The following is a 20,646-nucleotide window of genomic DNA, read 5'->3' on the forward strand; positions in this document are numbered from 1 at the left end:
TATTGAAAATAAGTAATAGCCGTTAAAGCACTCACCTTCCAGCTCGACAATCTTGCCGGCCCTCTTCAGCGCCTTCACCGCCTCGTCGTGCGTCGCTTCGCACAGATCCTCGCCGTTCACCGCCAGAATGGCGTCGCCAACGTAGAGCTGTTCGGTAGCGTCTGCAGCCATGCCCTTGAAAATCTTCGAGATGAGGATCGGCATTTTGTTCTCCTTGCCGCCTTTGATCGAAATCCCGAGGCCGTTGTTGTCGCTTTTGACCACGCGGACAATGCGCTTCTGATTGGCCACGGAGTCGGGCACATCCGGATCGTTGAGACTGTCCACGTTGTTATTGTTGATGTTGCCGTTATTCAGGGCGATGTTACTGGTCTCGCAGCTCTCGTCGAGCGAGATGCTGAGATAATCGTCTTCCAGAGAGACAAACACGCGATACCATTGACCGCGCACTTGGGTCTCGAGAACGCCGGCGCGACCCGACGCGGAGGACGAGGCTCCCGTGGTAGTGGTGGTCGATGAGGAGGACGACGACGTCGCCGCGGACACCACCGAGCCGATGCCCATCACCCCCATAGCCGAGGAAGCTTGGCCGCTACCACACAGCTCCACCATTTCGATTTCTTCGTAAGCCGCACGCTGCAACATAATGCCAATGGCTAAATGTACGTATTACTTTTTCTCGTCACGTATTATCATGCACTGATAGAAAATGATAGGTGAATTATATAATAACCGAACGCATTCTTATATAACGAGAGAAATTCTGTTCCCTTCAACCGAAACGCCCTTGATTGCCCACTTCCTGGTTATTCAACTATAATTTTCTATCAGCGTGTACGAGATTAAGCTTGATTATTGAAGATCCGCTTAAAAGAAGAGTTATATTAATGATTAAAAAGTATGAAAATAAATTCACGTAATTCGAGAAAATCTGAGAGAATTTTGCTTTTGAGTCATATAAGCAAATGAACAGCATTTTGCATAAATATGCAATTTACAACGCTAGATACGTTTTCGCGGAGGAAAGGAGAGGGTTAGAAAATACGATTTATCTCTCTTGCGCGACGTTCAATTTTCAATGCAGGCCTGGAGAAAAATGGCGGCGCGCAAAATGGGCAGTATAGTACGCCCCGAATAAATGGCAGCGGTACTCGACGACGTGAATAAATCAATTGTACTATATCCTGGTGAAATTCGTAATTTGAAAATAATTGATAGCGGTCGACAGTGACGTAGCCGGGGGGGCTCTCTTTGTTTTCCTCCTACGCCATTATTTCCATCAATCCAGTTTCGCGCCGCAACAATAGCGTTACCATTGCCCGCGTAAAATGGCGTATGAGCGCGGCGGAGGGCAAATAATTAGAAGAAAATTGCGCGCGCTTACGATAATGGCTTTAAACTAATTCGTGCCCCGTACACTTTTAATTAATTCAGACAGTTTTAATGAAGCTCAATGTAAACATTGGGTGTTGTATTATTGTTCGTCAAAGAAAAAAAAAAGGTTCGTAAAATTAGAATATTACCGGGAATATGTAGAAATGATGGATTAACGAAATCAAAATTCAAAATCTCGTCGAATATGCCGAACGTGAAATAATACGCGAAGTTAATTAATTAATTAACTTATGAATAATGCACACCCAGTTAAAACGTAACAATATATTTCGCGACGAGCGCGAATTTTTTTAATGATGTCAGCAAGGCTAACTTAATGAAGATTAATTATGACGAAAGCCGGTAACTTATTTGCACTAGTTACCGGACATCTTATATTCACGGTGCGCGCGTGTGTGTGTGTGTGTGTGTGTGTGTGTGATATTTTTGGCAAATATAATTTTCGCAAACTCTACATTTTTCTGAATGGAGTTCTGCTGTGTGAAAGTAATCGAATAACAGAATGCAGGTGAGCGACAGCGGCCACGTTTAATGAATGCGACGATATGACGACACGTAGGTACGTGGCAAGGTTATAATTAAAGTGTTTGTCTCTGGGAATTAGTCCTGTGCCAGTTCTGGCTTCGCGCCGCCCACATGAAAATACACGAGATGCCTTTATGGGTGACACAACCGTGTGTAGGTGCAGCCTGCTTCCAATTAACATCTGGCACCTTGCAGGATCATAAATTTGCAATATGAGTTGGAGCAATTTGACAATCATTCCTACGGAGCAAAGATTGCGCTCGAAGACTTGTATTTGCGCGTGGACAAAAATTTGCGACTATGAATCCAGCAGTCACAAGAGAAATATGGATGATTAATTTCGTCGATGTCGTCGAATCCTTTCGGCTTTTAGCCCGAAGATCTTTTTATTTTTATTTTAATACGTTCAAACTAAAATTAAATTTTAAAGTCACGGAAAACAAAAATATAGAACTCGATCGTTTAGAGATTTCTTCTCCGCACTAGAGTTCTCCTGGAGTCTTAAATTCCAATGTTCTTATATTCCCGATAACACATTGAATTACAGCGTGTCATAATAATCGTCTCTCCTTACCCATCGACGTAAACTTTGGAGGGCATCGCGTGTCACTACGCGGCTTCGGTGTCACGAAGACAAAGTCGGTTAAGACATTTCACGAACCGCTATAGTACGAGGATACTTCAGTACTTTGGAACTTCATTAGGGTAATGTAATACGAATGATATAATACGGTAAATAAATTCACTAGTGTAGTAGTGATTTGATAATCATTTTGATTTTAGTATCTCGGCACATGTATCCCTTTCAAAACGCACTTACGCATACACACATATGTGCAACTCTAATGCACTTAAACTTATAATTAATAAAGTTATACCTTATACCGCGAAGCTTTAAATTTCTCGCTTATTTTACGATGCTAAGGTTGAGCGCGCTAATATTTTTATGTGATATGCATTACATAGCAAAGCACGCCGTGGTTATTTACGTAACTTTATTGGATTCTAAAATAGAACAGTCCTACGTATTTATCCTAAAGTTATACAGGTGTCCCAAACCAACAGGGACAAACGTTGTAAGGACTGTATAGGACAAAAAAGTCCTCTACCATTTTATAAACAACGTGCAAAATTTCGTGTTATTAATTATTGGCCGTGTATTTCTTTAATTAATAACTCAAAGATTTGCATGTTATTTGCAAAATGATGCAGGACTTTTATGTTCAGAGTGGTCTGATTTACATGATAGCTGTTGTACCTAGCGACACGATTCAATATATCGATGTCTGTTCTACGCTCTTACGAATTTTGTCCCCGTTTATTCGGGACATCCTGTACATAAGTAATCCTATTAAAGGTTAAATTTAGATTTAGACGTTAAATACAAAACAAATTATTGAACCCTTGCTGTGTTCGATTACTCGGTTACCGAATAAGAGAACGTATAGAAATACACCGGAGTGAGACGCCCGCTGCGTTGCAGCGAATCAACAAGTATCGTATTAACGCTTTGAGCGTGCGTTGAGCGAATGCGAGTTGTGGTGGTTCACACGCGGATATAAATTTAAGTCGTTACAGTCCCGCGATGTCCACGGCACGATAAACTCACCTCGACCGCGAATGATCTCTTTACGTGAGGACACAGGAGGCGAAACCGAATCGATTTCCAGCTTCGATCCCACGGTAAGGATTTTACATCGCAGTTATCAACCGGACTGATATCGAAACAAAACTTTTATCAACGGGTTCATCGCGCCACCTTTAATTTCGAACGGACGTTTCTCGACAAAACCTCGAACCAGCGTAGATTTCAATTTTTCCGGAAAGCGCAACACAAAATAGTGGCAGTATCGTCGAGCCTCCTGCAAAACCCAATAATCTCAGTATACGTCGAAATACAGTACAGGCAGCGGAAGAACGGTTGCAACACTTTTACTTCGATAAATTTCAGAATACATCCAATATCCAATAGGAAGATATATCTTTTGAGAATTACCAAAAAACAATTTCCCCCATTGTGTACCAAATGCGCTCTGAAATTCATCGAGGTAAACGTGCTGCAGACTTTCTTCCACTAGCTGGGTCGGTTAGCAGTAATGCCGTCTCATTCTCAGGATTACTAAAAATATTCTACGAAACACATCTTATCTGAGATATCTTATTATCGTCGTTATTAAGATAGATATCTTATCGTCGATGGATGTGTAGTCGCAAAAAAATTATATCATAAATATGCAAACATTTTTTTAGATACAGCAGTTTTAGTTGCCTCTCAATATTGTTGTCTTAAGTCACAAACCAGGTGAACTTTAAATACGTAATAGATAGAGATTTAATGAATAAAAGGATTAAATACAATAAAATCTAGAAGCCTCAAATTATAAATACCAAAGTAGACCCAAACATTTTTGTGGTCAAAAAATCTTTCTGGAATCTGAATGCATGTAGATATATTCTCTCACGCACTACGTCCTTTGCGCTACGTGGCTATGCGTGATTTTAACCACAACATGTCGAATTCTAAACGTACCGAGTAAGCTTGACTTATTTTACAAAAATAATCCAGTTGCACTAATTTAATCCATCCTAAAAGCCGTTGGCAAAACATTCGGCGACATAACGTAAATAGGCTTTCAACAGCGCGAATAAAAATGTAAAAAGCGTCGCGCAGTGAGCGACGCCATTTTAACCAAATTGATCCGCGCGAAGTATTAAAATGCGGAAACAGACGTCGCCTGTTCGTTTTAGCCGATACACGTGCACGCGCGAATGCGTCGAGCCGCGTGCCCATGCGTATGGAGAGAGTAGGTAGGGGGCGGGGAGAACGGGGAGCAAGGTGGGGAGGTTGGGGAATTTTGTCTGGATGTGCCTGGGTAATCGGAAAATGCATTACGCGCGTGCATCACGCCGCAGAAATAAGCCGCAACGCAAAAATCAAGCGAAAAAATGCGAGTCTTTCGGTTGCCCGATTCGATTAAAACGGTATTGGCGAAAAATAAGATTCTTTTATATCCCTCTTTAATCCTTGCTCGTACGAAAATTCCACGATTTCGTAGATACCTAAAGGAGAATTCTCCGAGGAATTCTAAATTTTCTTTCAATTTAAAAATTAACGTTTAGCATTTCTCTTTTCCTTCTCACATCTCTGTCATTTCTTTTTTTCCCTTCTTTTTGCAAGAGATTTGAATGTTATATTGCATGTGACGATGCATCTAGTATATTTTCTCATAGGAATAGGTTTTATTTATTTTTCGAAGGTAGCCCTCGAACTTGTCTTAATATATTTGTACAATTTGTCGTCAACGCCTCCCGCTACGTTAAAACAAGCAACAAAACTTAGAGGAAGAAGAGTGACACGTGTGTAAAATATGAGGGAGAGCTCGTGTAAACATTTATGGAAACATTCCTTTAACCGGAGAAGCGATTCTACAATATGGAGACAATATCAATCACGATCCTCGAACGACTCTTCGAAGCGGAAATTATTTACATTCGGCAAAAGTACTCGACTATGTAACAAGTTCCAATTTTACAGCAAAAAAAAGTCAAAATCGCAAAATTAAAATATCTGTATCACGTGACGATTAGTGCGCAAATAACACAAGCACAGGATAACAATACACTTTCTGGAAATAGCGTAAACGATAAACAATCCGCAAAAAGCTGTTCTATGCTGTCACTTCTCGACATGCTCGATGATATTTTCGTAGCAACCAATACAGTCTCAACATTGTGCTACCACTCAGAAAGGAGATACTCCCAGACTTCATGTTTATGCAAATTCTATCATCGCGTGCTACTAGGGCGCACGTTTTGGTCGTACAGCGCTCGGAAATAATAATAATGTTAATGAAAATAACAACATCCAATATTTGAACGTTGAATGATTATGCGCTCTGTATTTCGTTATTATTGTTAAACTCCTCGCGATCAAAAGGCTAATTTTAGAAACTCATTTCTACTTTATAATAAATCAAAAACCCAATAAAATAAAATGTAGTAAAATTGTGATATTATTGCAGAAATATATGTAGAATACATCAAGCTCCAGTGTGTTGTGACAAGTATACATTCTTGAAAAATAAAAGAATCGTGCAAATATCATCATCGTGACCCCCCCCCCCCCCCCAGCANCCCCCCCCGGAACAAATAAAAGATTTGCCTTACCGGGCCAAGAAATATGATCTTAGGAAAGATTTGGCGCAACTTTTCCACGTTACTCTCTTCTTCGAACTATCGCCGTTGATTTTTCACTGCATCGTACTCCGTTCTCTCACCTACTATCTTTTCCCCTTTTTCTCTGTGAATGTGTCGGCGCCGTGGCTACTTTCAACGACGAATGAAGAGCCGCGGATGCCAGCTGGTTTTACGCGCTCGTCAGCGTCGTCTAATTCAATTACGCCATCCGGTACAATCTCCGTCTACCCGGTGGCGTATTTATAGCCGCGCGAATGATTCCTCCCTCGCCGCGCTTTTCCGCCCTCGAGCGTGTCATTCTCTCCCTCGACCGCGCGTGTCACCCGCGTAACCCGCGTGGGAGCCGCCGTATTTCGCGAATGATGCCGCCGGATCGTCGATACGTTTTTACCCAATTTCACGCATCGCTAAGCCTGTCGCACGCCACTGTGGCTATTCTTCCCTATCAGATACGAACCGTTAGCCGCTCCTCGGTCCAATATGCTCCCGGCGTATTATTAAAATTTCCATTCCGCGCTTAATTTGTCCCTCAATTATTACGGCGAAATCAAATCCGGACGTAAACAGTAGGTTGCGTATGCAGAGCGCTTTGCATAAAGTACGTTAGCTCAACCGTTGCTCAAGATTATTAAAGATTGATACGAACGAGCAACAGTGAAAGCAATGGCACACTTTACCGTCTTCCTCAATAATAGAATAATACGGAAAGTTTACTCTTTTGTTATACGAATACTAACAATACGATGTAAAACAAAATGATTATTCTGAAATTATGGTAGTTTCTGCATTATTATTATTTGGCGCGTATGTATCAATGTATTATTTAAATTTCCATTTGCACCGTTGGAGAGTATTAGAGAGCATTCTAGTATTCGAAAGAAAGTATACTCCGACATACAATGATGAATGAATTTTATTATCTCCTGAAAAAGATGTTTTTCATTCTTAACGTGCAAATATTTTACAAAAGCTCAATTCCGCGTATTAAATTGTTAAGCATTTGCGCGTGTTTTTCTCGAATTTGTACGTCTTTTCGTCGTCTCGATTCTTTTGCATAATCGAGGATAATTTGTGCTGTTTGATCCGTTAATTAATGACTTTTCCTTGTATATCTAACACTCGATAGTTTGAGAGAAAGAAAGGTAGTCGCGACGGTTGTCTCTCTACGTGACTCGCCGGCTTAATGAACCAGTCCGCCGACCCAAGGAATTTAAGATCCGAGGAATCTCGATAACTAATGAAAGAAACGTTAAGTGTTTACCGAGTATCAAAGATTAAAAGTTCTAAAATTGAAACCTGAGAGCATAAAGAAAGCGCCAATAATCCAATATACAAGTTACCTATTTGACATACTTAGCACGTTGACTATTTCGCCGGTTTCTCATCGAATATTCGATAGTTTGAACGAAGTTCGAACAACCTCAGTGAATAAACGCAATTCCTAACGTACACATACTTTTTACCTCGTTTCATTAGCTTTCTATTAGCTGTATGTCTGATTTGATCGATACAACCAATTACACGATGCACGTAAATTAATGGAATGCGTCAGTATCGCAGCGCGCTGCCATCGTGACAATCAGTGCGTTACAGAATTTTCGAAGCGCTCAGAGCCGCAGAGACATTAAAAATCCGTGTTTACACGGAGAAAACAGAAAAAAGGTGAATTTACCTGGCAATGAACAGACCAAGGCGCGCTTTCGCCGAAGGAAACAAAATTTCCAGTTGTAAGAATCGAATTTGGCTTTTAAAAGCCAGAAATTCTGTTTTATCGTACTAAAACGCGTTTTGCTTGCACTCACTGTCTAAATAAATTCAACATTTTCTCGTGCACGAAATCTCATACAGGGTGAATCTAACATTCATACGTAACTTGGATGATATTTACCGTCTTACGCGTGTGTATGGGCATATGACTTTTCGGTAGGGATAGCCTTCTCTCTAGGAGCAGCCTCGCCTCGCAGTCTCTCTCTCTCTCTCTTTCTCTCTTCTTTCTCTTAATCGTTTTCTCGCCCCTTCTTCTCCCTCTTTCTCTTTTTCTCACACATGCACGTAAACTCTCTCTGTGATCACCCGATCCTGCGTGACGTCCAACCACCACGTTGTTACTCCCTCGCTCTCACGTGGCTCACGACATGCGTCACTGCCAACTGCCGGGCTAATACGATCTCCGATCCGCGCACGAGCCAATCACACAACCGCCCGTTGGCTCTCCTTTCAGCAGTCTCGACATGTTTTATCGGTCCTCCTTTAGCAACGATCAGTCCTATCGTGATCACCCTATCCGTCTTCCGGCGCTGGAGATCGACGCGATCGGCCGTGATCTACGAGCGTCCCCGGGGATCAATCCGCGTGCATCGGCTATCAAGATATTCAAGTTTGCCACTTGTCCCGGTGAGGTTAGCGGGAGAAATAGCCGGCCGGACGTACCGCCGAATATGAACCGCCGTCAGTCGGTTCACTGCCTCGTCCTCGAATGGACACCTACTCTCGTGGAGAGAGACCCGTTTCACTCTCGATCGTGCTCTATAGTCTCCTACCCGTTCACTTTCGCTTACGAAAGCGCGAGCTCCTTTTGCGCGTGGATACCGCCGAACGTCCCACTTTTGATTGAATGCTCCACTAAATAAATGGACCGTTGCCGACACCAGGATGTTGAAATATTTAGCTACTTGAGTTGCCTCAAACCTTTATTCTCGAAACTGTTCGCCGATTTCCTCTATCTATCTCTCCTCGCGGTCGTAGAGTGCTCCAATTTTTGAACAATCGGAGTCACTTAGATCCTAATTGCCGATTCCTTGGAACCTTGGATGCTTAGGTTTTTCATTCTCTCTCTTGAAATTCGGGAGAATTCTTTTAGATCCTTGACCTTTCACGATTACAAATCTTCGGTATAGTGCGCATTATATTCGAGCCTTTAAATCTTATATGTTCGCTCGATATGTTCGAGGCTTTAGCTGTAAACGTTCAAAATCTACCGTCTCACTATCGTCAAACTCTCACGGATTTTTCAGTCTAGAACTATCAAAATGTCGGGGTGAGTTTTGCACAACTTTCAGATATATCTCAGTCGAGTAAGTCCGAAGTCTTAGATTCGTTTAGAGCGTCGGATATCCGGATTCTCCGCGTGCCGACTCCGTTCGAATTCTAACCTCTTCGAACCCGGGATATCCGAAACTTCCGACCGTTAACATCGGAATACGCGATTGTTCGGCTCCCTTACTCGAAGTTCAGTGAATCCCACACGATGTAATCCGTGCGTCGACGAAGCACTCACAAACGAACAATTCGTCAAAACGACGCTCGATCCTTCCGAATGAAGGCCCGATCACGGCTGATTCCGTGCGAGAGGCCGCGTTGCAATGTTAATTGACGGCTGCAACGTACCTTAGCGAAATCAAGTTCGTTCAGCTCTCCGGCAAAAGACCGAACGCGACGCGACCAACTTCACGCACTCCGACGCACAATGAACTCCGGCGCGCGTGCCCGTAGGGAAGTCGCGTTTAAAGTTCGGACGCCGTCACCACGATCGGAGCAAGTCGACGCGAGACGCACGACGCTACTCGGAGGCCGATCACATAGCTGGTGCTGGAGTCGCGTTAAAACTACGATATCGATCCTCACTCCGCGACGGCACCGAACGTACTGAAGTGCGACGCAGCTCGGCTCAGCCACGGTGAACTGCCGCGTAGGTGGCGATGGGAGAACGCACAGTGACGTCACAGGATACCGGAAGGGACCGAGGGACGGTGAGAGGTACGTCGATTGCGGTATGCCTAGCCGTGAACGTAAAGCCGCATTCTGCCTTATCGACGTGCGCCACGCGAGCGAGGCGACATTAATATCGGAGGAGCTCCGTTGGAATTATTTTTCAAACTCTCTCGAAGCAGAGCTCGTTCCAGCCGGGCGCGGGTGACGTCGATTCCTTTTGCACTATGACTCGTAAATTCGTATACAAATATCGCGTCGATTGCCATTTAGGATAGTACTCGTGTCGACGGATTTTACGTTTAAAATCGCCTATTATATACAGTGTCTCTTGTACGCTACCATTTTAATAGACTAATCAATTGAGAGTTACACGATTCTCAGCCTTACCTATATATGTCGTAAGAAAGTCGAAAATCATATATTCTAGATAATTTTTAAATAGTAGGCATACATAACGCAGTGTATATGGTTACGATTACATATTTATTATATTATATAGCTAACTATCAAGCGATAAATTATACAAAACGTAACATGAATTATACCTCTAAACTACATTTCGTTTTCTCTTTTGACGTCGCCGTAATGCAAACTATATAGGAAAATAGTATGTAAAAATATTCTTAAATGTCCAGTATACATCGTTCAGGATTGCAGAGTATCTAGATGTTTAACGAATAGAAATCCTTCTGATTTGCATATAACGCTTATGACGGTCGAGGATAATGAGAGTCGGTGTAATAACATTTCTCTTCTCGCAAAGAGAGAGAGGAAGAGAGAGAGACGAGATAACCTCTGTTCTACTATCAAGATCACGAAATGCACACATTCTTGTACTAGCCAGTGTTTTGAATGAAACTTATAATCACATTGAGTTTCAAATATGTCAATTCTTCGCAGTTGATGATCATATATTGAATTTACTGTCCAAATTTCGTTCACATTTCTTCGACCCAGTCGAATCCAACTACACTTCCTTAATTTCTTTAACATCGAGAAAATTCTAGAGTCGTCTAAATATCATTATTGTTGATACATGAAATCTTTATTAATCACAGAAATGTTATAATATGCAGCGATTACATCAGCAAAATTAGTATAACATGAATTAAATTAATTAATCTTATGAGATGTGTCTGTTAAATGTGCATCATTTGCGAGTGAACGACATCTAATATAGACACTTTGAAATAATGTTATATTTTTAAAAAGTTTTAATTTAAATTTGCAGTCAATTAATATAACATTTAAAATAGTCAAAAAGATAAAAAACAATAATAATACGAATCATAGTCCCCTAGTGAGCAAAACATCGTTCGCACAACGTTACTACAAGTAAAATTTAATAGCTTATTACGTTTTTTAACGTACAATTTTTAACATATCATTATGAATAACTTCAATATTTCTGAAATATTTTTCCAACATTCGAGAGGTTCATATTACTTGTAATGTTTTTGAAATATTTCTAGAATATCAAATGAAAACGTTCAAGAAATAAAAACCAACGTTTTAAGATACTGACCTAATGTTTCTAGTTTATTCGGCTGTCATTAAATTCCAAACAAGTTACATCGAACAGAGTGTCAAGTGAACGTTCGTTACGTAGATAACAATTGCTAAACAGCAACCTTATATAAATAGCGAGGAATTAATTGATCAAATGAATTAACGAAGCTATCAAATGTTTTCGATATTTGTCGAAAAACAATGGCTCGAGTGACGTGGTAACGCATGTGCCCTTTTAAAATACTGCACTTATTTAAAGGCGTAAAAATTTCACGATCCGCACCACTAATGACCCAACGAAAAGATATTTCCGGCGATCGAGCGCATTTCGCCATTGTCCGCACAATTTTTCCGCTTGTTCAATCATAATTTAATTCCCGCGCTGTATGGCCTTTAAGCTTCAAGATTTATCGGGGCTGCGTTAGCGATGGAAGAATGCGGAAACGAGATGAGGGTAACGAAACGAAGGATGGAAAATCAAGGATAAACGCCGATTAACCCTCCGTCTTTAAGCCCTCTTCCTTCATCTATCCTCCTATTCTCATCTCCTCCGTCGAGACCCCTCAAGACGTGTAACGAATCAATCCGAATCGAGCACGAATTCAGATAAGTAGAACCGGGCGCTGGTTAAATAGGCAAGACACTGCGATAGGATAACGAGGACTCGAGGACTAACTTGTCGATTACTCTACGCCGCGGAGAGCTACGTATTTTATATTTCTTAAAATATATATGCACATCTTTTACGAATAACAAGTGAGAATTAGGTCCTCCAATACTGTCGATTAAAAACCATCATAATAATAATAATGCCTTCGACAATCGTTAATAACTAAAATCATAAAATATCGATTTATTATTAAAAGAGATATTACGATTCGTCACATTTATCAAAATCAAAGAAACAGCTAGAATAATAATTTTATTCTAATTTATATGAAACCCTCTTTCTTCGACAGATTGCACTTACGCGCGTGATCTATATGTTATTTTTATGAACATATTATTTACATCGAAATTATATTTCTGCCTTTCGTAGTTGCGTGCGTTATGTCTACACTTCGGTGTTTTCATTAAATAAAAGTCGACTTAAGAGTGATAGAAGAAACAACCGTACAGTTAGAAATAACGATACTGAAACGTTTCTTTCGACTATCATCAAATAATCATTACTTTTGCACTATCGATTTTCCATCTCTGAAAGGATAAAGCTCCCGGAAGCTTTATCTGGTTACGAGGACGAAACAAGAGTTCCTCGTAGGAAAAACGAACTGTCCTGTTGGTCACGAAAGCTCGCAATTCGATCAATCATTTCTTCTCTGGTCCCAGAATGTCCTTGAGATGTAACACGATCCTGGACACGAATTGCTGAAGAATCGGCTGTCGTGCTTTGCCGACGTCCATTACTTCCTCGTGGTTAGCCTCACAGTGATCCTCATAGTCGGTGACGCACTGGTTGGTGATGAGACTGAACGCGAACACGGTCAGATCGCAGTGTCGTGCAGTGATCACTTCATGAACCGTAGACATACCTAAACGTGTTACAGAAATTATTAACAGGACGAGTTTTTAACGGCTTTTTAAAGAGTATTATATTGCGCGATTTGCTTTACAATCACCCCACATGACGTGTTATGCAGATAAGAAAAGCGTTGCAAAACACATTTAAGCCTATAGCAAACCGTTTTGTGAAGAACAGGAAAAACTAATTGCTTATCTATGAATCAACATATATGTGATATTATTCACGCAGATATCATGATGTCGTCAGCATATTAAACGCCTTCAGTAATATTTTGCATCATGTTAGCATTTATCGCCTTGTTTTCTGATCGTGGGTAGTGTCGCTTATGTAACGGCAACGAGAATCTAATTAAAGTGCTACGCTAAAGATAATTTTACTGATCTGTAGCTCTATGATACAATTATTTGAATAAAATCACACACCGACTGCATCGACGCCCACCATCCTCAGCATTTTCAGTTCGGCTACCGTCTCGAAATTAGGTCCACCCAAACACGTGTAAACCCCTCTATGCACAATGTTACTGATACCCATTTCTCCAGCGACTTGTTTGCCAATATCCATGAGTGTGACGTTGTAAGCTTTGTTCATCGGTGGAAATCGAGGACCAAATCTGAGGAGAAAAAACTAGTGTTAAGAAATAAAGCGTGTTAAGAAAGAAAATATAGAGGTCAATGATAAATGAGGAATGTCAAACAACTGATGAGGACGCACGGACACATTCGTCGTTTTCGTGCTTCGATACGTCACTGAAATATTCATTTACTATTGTTAAAAAAAAAAATGTTAACATATTTCCTTCGTACTTGAGATTCGTTGCAGGAAGAAATCTAACAGACTCGATGAAAAAGTGAAAATCACACTGTTAACGAATTCGCTTCCGCCAGCTTCCGTGAGTAAAAAGGTCGGCGAGATCCGTCAGATCTTAAAAGATCCATGAAGAGGTCTCGAAAAAGAAAACGAGAGAGGAAAGGAGCGAGTCTTGTAGGAAGAATAGAATTAATTTATTTCATTGGAATAACTCCTTGAATCGGATTGATGAACTATTTGCACGGCGACATAAAGAAGCTGATTGACGTATTTGCTCAGCAAAGTCTTTCCGCGCTCTGCCGCAGCCTTGTCCCCAACCCCTTCATACTGCCCCCCACCAGGACATTCCTTCTCTCCCCTTCCATCGACACCTTTTTCTCCGAATCCTCTTACAACTTCTTAACCAGCTCGTTCTGTCGCCAGTTGTACCTGTTCTCGTTTCCAAGTCGAGTCAACTGAATTTTTTGTCACGGACGGTTATGAAAACATAATCTTTCCTGCCTCTCTTTCGATGCTCTTCTGAGCAAGCTTTCTTCTCGCCTAATCTAACCTTTGATATAAGCCGGGGAAAAAGTTCGACCCACCTGTCATCGTTCGGTCCTTGAAGCGGGTTGTTCCCAGCAAAACCCATCATGTTCACGTGATCCTTCATTATCATGATGTCGCCGACTTTGTAAGTGGGATTTAGACCACCGGCCGCGTTCGTGGCAATTAGATGTGTCACACCTACCAGCTTCATCACCCGCACCGGCATGGCGCACTACGAAAATCATCATCACGTCACATTTCGATTAATATAACACGCTATATCGACGGGCACTCATTAGGGCTAATCCTACCTTCCACAGCGGGTATCCCTCGTAATAATGAAATCTGCCCTGCATACACATGACCGGTACGTCCTGAAGATAGCCGAAGACCATTTGACCAGTGTGACCTTTTACCGTGGATACCGGGAAATGTGGAATTTCCTCGTATGGGAAGCATTGCTTGTCCGCAAGGGATTCCGCGATTGAACCTGGACACAACTCGTTTTGCTCATATGATCCTGTTTAGGAATAAACAAAGCTGTGATACGATATGCACACCGGAAATCCCATACTAGCCCATGCATGCGAAACACAGTACCAGCCATTATTGTATCTGATATTCTTCGTGCAAACACGCTCAGGAAGCTATATCGTGTGGTAAGGTTGGACAGCGAGTGATTAAGAAACTTTGCAGAAACTATTCGGTTCTTTTTCTGTTCAAATTAATTGAATAAAACGGCAAGTAATAAATAACTGTTCTAAATATTGCTGTTCTTAATTCTCCGATTTCCCCGAGGTATTCTGACATATTTCGTCAGTTAATAAGAAGTCCGAGAAAAATAATATATCTGAAATTTAAAATAAGATTTATCGTATTATCAGGTTCTTAACCATTCTGGAGGAAAAATAGATTAATTTGTTCCTAAGGACGATACTGCTTTATTTTAACGCTGTTAATCGAGTCACTTCTGAATCAGACGTCTGTATTTAAATAGGAAGTGGAGAATTAAATAAAACTGAAAGAAAAACGAGGATCAGAAGACACGGTGCTTCCGTGTTGTAAAAACGAGAAAACAATCGTTGTTATCTTGATGGAAAACTTGTTTTCTTCCTTATTTATTCATAGGAGGATATTTGCGATAAATTAGCGTCACAAGCACCGTATAAATCAATGCGGCACGTACACATTTAATGTATTTGCGATAATTATTGGCCAAAACCAGTTTTTATAAAAGAAAAAGCACTGTCACTAATGAATAAAAATGCAAGCATATATCATTTTTTGCATTTCATATCATTACTGCTGGAGTAAATGAAAGATAAACATCTCATAACAGTCACAGTCACATTTAGTTAAACACCCAGCGAAAACACGAATTCCAATGCTATGAATCATTTAATCCACACGAAATACTGTCACATATTGGTTATACAACATCAATTTATATCAAGTAGTTATAAACGAGCTACATGTATCATAAAAGTGCAGAACTATAAAGAACTATAGAGTAATCGGGTACTCGAATAGTCGAGTCTTTCGATTGTTTCCCGGATAGACTCGGGTAGCAAAACTACCCGGTTTGTACTACTAACCCATTCCGGAGCCGCATATAATTCCTATCTTCGGCCTGATTCTAATGCGATCCAGCAAATATTGTGCAGACTCTTGCAACGTTTCGAAGGAGTACCTGAAAAGCCACAGTGTGCGTTCAATACTCCCTACAATATATACATGCCAAAACATTAAACTATTCAAACGCACGCTTATTTAGTAGGATATCCTATTTATGTTCCAATTGCGCGCCCTTGAAGGTCTTCGCGTGCGAAAATGTCGAGGTCATAATTTGCTGAAAGTTTCTAATTCCCGGCAATAATTATATTTATAATTAACTGCTGGACATTGACGCACGACATTACGACGTCAGTATAAACATAGAGGAAACTTATTGACAGCGCAAGAGGATTCTTAGGTACGCGACCTAACATGGCGCCTTCCCTCTATGTCGATATCACAGAAACATATTAAAGCGTATTCGACAGATTGGTACTGATTAAGCGGTCGTCGTACCCGTTGCTTCAGCTTCCACGATCACTCGGCTACATTAAACGTTCCATCATAATTGCATGTAATTGCATACCTAGGCTTCGCGGTAATGATAACTATAGAAACCAGCTACTACCGTGAAGTGCCGCCAGTGCGAGCAATTTCAACATTTGAATGCTGCTGAGAGTGGTCACCCACGATAACGGTGAATTTATACATTTATCAGGATGATATTTCATGATTAGGCTGAGATTAATTGAATTTTCAATTTTTTTGATTCCGCGGAGTCAAAGGCTTGAGTTGTCTTCTCGCTTCTTTGGGGAAGATCATCTCGGGAGTCTCAAGTTCCTGGAACCTTCAAAATTCGAAATCTTGCATCCTCGAGACCTGGAATTCTGAGGCGTGATGTCTTGCATTTTCATGTGGAATAATCGAAATAAGCGCTAGAATTATCAAAGAGCCGCGAGCAAAGTTGAATTACAGCATTCGAATCGTTACGTGGCCGTTCGTTCATTTCAATGAACGAAAATTTTGCGTGTACATGCAGAATAGATGAGTTGTACGTGGACCTCGCATACAGAGTGTAACCAAAGCTGCCGAGTAAATTAAAAGAAAATATGTATAAAAAATGTGTCGCTATCGCGTCCATATCTGTCAATTAACAAGTGAAAAAACTTATGAACTCACGCTCACGTGAGTGAAGCTCACAAAAAGACACTTGTTTCAATTTTCAAGCATTATAATTCAACTGATAAGTTATCCAAAAATACTACGACTCGAGAATGTTACGTGTCGAACGTTAGCTGTCATGTGTCACATGACGTGACGCATTGATTCTGACGAGAGACCGACGTCACGTACATGTGACAACGACATTTTTGTAATCCAAGTCCGCACGAACAAATTTGATCTTTTTATGTCACGTAAAATAAACAAAGGCAGGTCCGTGGCGGACAAATTTCCTAGATAATTATATATCAATTTCTTTGAACCATGTCCGCACAAAACGTACATGAGGTCACACTGATGTATCACAGAGCCTGCAGACACAAAATACTCGAACTAATCGGGTTGATCTAATAGTCATCAAAGAGTCGTTGAATCAAGGTGGATCAAACAAACAATCTATCCGTAACCAACGGAATGTTATCCTTGAATGAATGCACGTCGAAGAAATACCGTGACGAAGTAGACGTAACTTTATCGCTGCAGCTATAATATGCATCGGTGATTTTTCTAGGTGACATTGCAAATCGAATCTTAAAAAAATTGCGTTAATGTCCGAGCATCCAATCACTTCGATAGAATAGTAGATCGTTTTGTAATTCTTACGTAACAAGTCACTTTTTTTGTTTCGACTACATATTATTCTCGAACGCGGGGATGTGAAACCCTTCATTTAAACGTGGCTTTGTTCAAAAATGTTCCGTAACTAATTTAACCAGGCAACCTCAGAGGCTTCATGCGATTTGAGAGAGAACGGTTTGCAGGTCTTTTCAGAACACCCCGTATATATTCGCGAACGCATTTCACGTACGCACACGTGTTCCGATGCATGATTTGTAATACCCCTGAAGCCTGCGTTACGCATTTAGCTTAAATCCGCTACTATTTGAGTCTGCCGGTAGTTTAACAGGTAACCGCACCGTTTTGTACTAGTTTCAGAGCGAAATTACATTGAATTGCAATGAGCGCGCGCGCGCGCGCACGCACCGAACACTTTGTTCGTTTGTTTTGCGTTACATTTGTGACGAGCATGCTTGACTAATTCGCGATATTGGGAATCGCGGTGTATCTAGTAAAGACAAAATCGCGGATTTCAATTGCTGTTTCTCCTGCATCTTGCAACTCTCTTATTATTATAACACTACTATGTGTTGCCAAATTGCCATTAACCTTAAGATGAGATAAGGTATCTCGAAAACAATTTTCACAATTTATCTATAATAAATTCATTTAAATGGGCTTTAACCGTGAATTTCACTTGAAGATCAGTGACGAAGATTCTTATCGTTACTTTAGGAAATTGTAAAAGGTTATAGCTCGTAATAACACCTTTACTTCGAGCAAAGTATTTTTGGTTTTGCGTTTTAAAATTCACTGGATAAGTTCGCTCGGAACTAAAACGTCCCGTTCAAACATTGATATGTATCACACTATCTGTAGAAAAAAAGATAAGAAGCAACAATCTCATTAACATATAGCCCGCGCTTAATACGTATATGTGGTATTTGCTTAACGTGAAATTCTCTCGCTTATTCTTTAATCTCTCACGTCGCAGATATGTCAAATACTATCTATCAATTATTGTTTTGCTGTTATTCGTTTCTTACAAAGGAATTTTCCACTGGTTGTACAACTTGAGAGAATCCGTTTTCAAAATAACTCTTAAATGTTTGGAAACTTACGTTTGGTATAGAAAAACTATTTCTTTTTTACACGGAGAAAATGTTATAGTAAAAATTATCACAAAATTTTGCAATGCTGGACCATACCGGAATTATAATTAAAATTATGATATGTAGTAATCTTAGTGATGTATTTCATTGTACATATCACTAAAAAGATCACAATATATGTAATAATTTCAGTCATAATTCCGGTATGGTCATAAAATTTTGTGGTAATTTTTGCAATACTTCCTTCCGTATAGGCTCAACAACATATCCAAATAATTGAGACACGATGGTAAGGTAAACGATATATTACGAACAGAGAATAAAAAGGAAAGTCACATCTATTAATGAATACAATATTTATTTTCGTCGCCAATGAATACAATGTTTGCTTCAATTCTTGTTATCTAACTGCTTAAACAATTGAAATTCCGGATCAGTCAAGCATTTCGACCATTGATCTCTTCTGAACTGCTCAAACTATTTTTAAGCTTTGTATTGTTCGAATAGTTTGAGCGCGTATTGTATTTACGTCCTAGCACTGATTTTGGTTTTCCCTCTGTTGTCAATAATCATCATACATGAATACTTAACATGTTCTTTCCCGGAAAATGTCTCTAGGAAACAGTGGATGATTGTTAAGGAATTTACAATTTCCTGCGCACTCCCCGAAAGGGAATCTGACTTACGTGTGTCGCATGTGCTCCGCGTTTGTGTCCATCGCACTGTCGTTATTGGTCGATCGCTTGGTGGCTGGCAGACTGTCGTGACCGTTGGCAATATCCGGGAAAGACATTTTCACGGCTAACGACGTACGAAACGAGTGTCACTCGTCAACGACGGCTGATAGAGATGAAGAAGCGGGCGATCGACCGATCAATTCGCGTTTGTATATCGCGTGTTGGCGACAAGTGGCTGACGTGACTTTCGTGTGCGCTTATTTTATAGAAGAGCTCAAGCGCGTGAGTCGAGAAACGTGAGCGGAAATGTGCCGACCAATGATACTGAACGCGTGCGGGTACATCGACCAATCAGCATCTGCAAAGGTCGAGGCGTCACGGGGCCCGAACATTAGGAGGGAATCAGCGAAAAGAGAGAAAGAGAAAGACAGAGAGAAGAGCACACAATGATAACCCATTATGGAGCAAGTGCGCCAATTATTGTTATTTATTCCGACGATGACGTCGAGCAGGCGTGAAATCTCACGTGACGCAATGCCGGAATAATATTCGCCAGTGGAATCCCTCGATTGAGTTCATATGTAAGCCCGCTCGAAACGATCACTGGGAGCGCCGATGATTGTTAGTATTATTGATTGGATTATTACTAAAAGCATTAGAGGCATCGCACGCGCCGAAAATCTAAATACGTCAAGATTTACGAGATACGCGTGTAATCGCGGCCGATTATAATAACAGTTCGATTGATTTACAATATCAGCATATAATTATAATCGATTAATTCCTCCTCTTGTGGCCTCACTGCGTTAATACGTCAAAGAACTTCTTTCATTCATTCGATCGTGGCCGCTATCGCGGGAGAGGAAATTAAATTAACGATTGAGAAACGGAATAACTAACGCATCGAGCTCCGTACCAACTCGGAGAATGTAATTCAAAAACTACGTAATAAATCTCTCAATTATGCATCAAGGAAACGAAGCGGCGATGTTATCCGCGAGATTTGCTCGCTTGATTATTGCTGTTTAATATATGCCCGGGTCTGATGTAACAGTCAAAGAGTGAAAAAAGTTGAAAGAATTATTCACCAATTGTACTCGACGCTTCTCTAACGTGCTCGACGTAATAAGCGTGCTGCATATCGCGCGAGGTCTGTCGCAAAATTAATGAAATCGCTAATGTGATAAAAAAACGTTTTCTTGCATACATTTTGACGAACCAAGGTGATCCTCTTCTTGAACAAACCGGCAGGGAGATGTTTTTCCCACTTCTGGAAACAGTATCTCTGTTTACCACTTATTCGATCACGTATTTCTGAGCGCTT

The 20,646-nt window shown here is 40.7% G+C and overlaps 2 protein-coding genes across 5 annotated transcripts in view; both read right to left on the reverse strand.

Moving 5' to 3' along the window:
• LOC106745071 (beta-1-syntrophin) overlaps positions 1-9,740 on the reverse strand; it is a 242,550-nt gene extending 232,810 nt beyond the window's left edge. The window contains exons 1-2 of one of the 2 annotated variants that reach the window (XM_014620338.1): positions 9,505-9,740; positions 36-636 (exon numbers count right to left, since the gene is read on the reverse strand). In XM_014620338.1, the coding sequence (XP_014475824.1) occupies positions 36-612 (577 nt within the window). In that variant the 5' untranslated portion in view covers positions 613-636; positions 9,505-9,740. Of the gene's footprint in view, positions 1-35; positions 637-8,005 lie in introns of both variants that reach the window. The other variant, XM_014620337.1, reaches the window with a different exon arrangement.
• A 1,114-nt stretch (positions 9,741-10,854) lies between these two features.
• On the reverse strand, positions 10,855-19,568 carry LOC106745069 (purine nucleoside phosphorylase). 3 transcript variants are annotated; one of them, XM_014620333.1, is made up of 6 exons: positions 19,332-19,438; positions 15,796-15,890; positions 14,512-14,720; positions 14,257-14,432; positions 13,285-13,475; positions 10,855-12,869 (listed from the first exon to the last, which is right to left on the reverse strand). In XM_014620333.1, the coding sequence occupies exons 1-6, from the start codon at positions 19,436-19,438 to the stop codon at positions 12,646-12,648; spliced, it is 1,002 nt and encodes a 333-aa protein (XP_014475819.1). In that variant the 3' UTR covers positions 10,855-12,645. The 3 variants fall into 3 exon arrangements, with proteins under 3 accessions (XP_014475819.1, XP_014475820.1, XP_014475821.1); XM_014620334.1 differs by having other exon boundaries at positions 12,646-12,869; positions 14,512-14,690; positions 19,332-19,568; XM_014620335.1 differs by lacking the exons at positions 15,796-15,890; positions 19,332-19,438 and adding an exon at positions 14,801-15,787 and having other exon boundaries at positions 12,646-12,869.
• Between the last annotated feature and the right edge of the window lie 1,078 nt (positions 19,569-20,646).

This window comes from Dinoponera quadriceps, unplaced genomic scaffold (genome assembly GCF_001313825.1).
Source record: "Dinoponera quadriceps isolate SergipeBrazil2010 unplaced genomic scaffold, ASM131382v1 scaffold717, whole genome shotgun sequence".
NCBI lineage: Eukaryota > Metazoa > Arthropoda > Insecta > Hymenoptera > Formicidae > Dinoponera > Dinoponera quadriceps.

Bases quoted from the DNA above. Each gene is read 5' to 3' on its own strand.
- LOC106745069 (XM_014620333.1), bottom strand. From the start codon at position 19,438: ATGTCTTTCCCGGATATTGCCAACGGTCACGACAGTCTGCCAGCCACC. The intron at 13,476-14,256 runs GTGGGTCGAACT...TTTTCTCCTCAG, and splicing joins CAAGGACCGAACGATGACAG to ATTTGGTCCTCGATTTCCAC. The intron at 12,870-13,284 runs GTGTGTGATTTT...TAACACGTTTAG, and splicing joins GGTGGGCGTCGATGCAGTCG to GTATGTCTACGGTTCATGAA.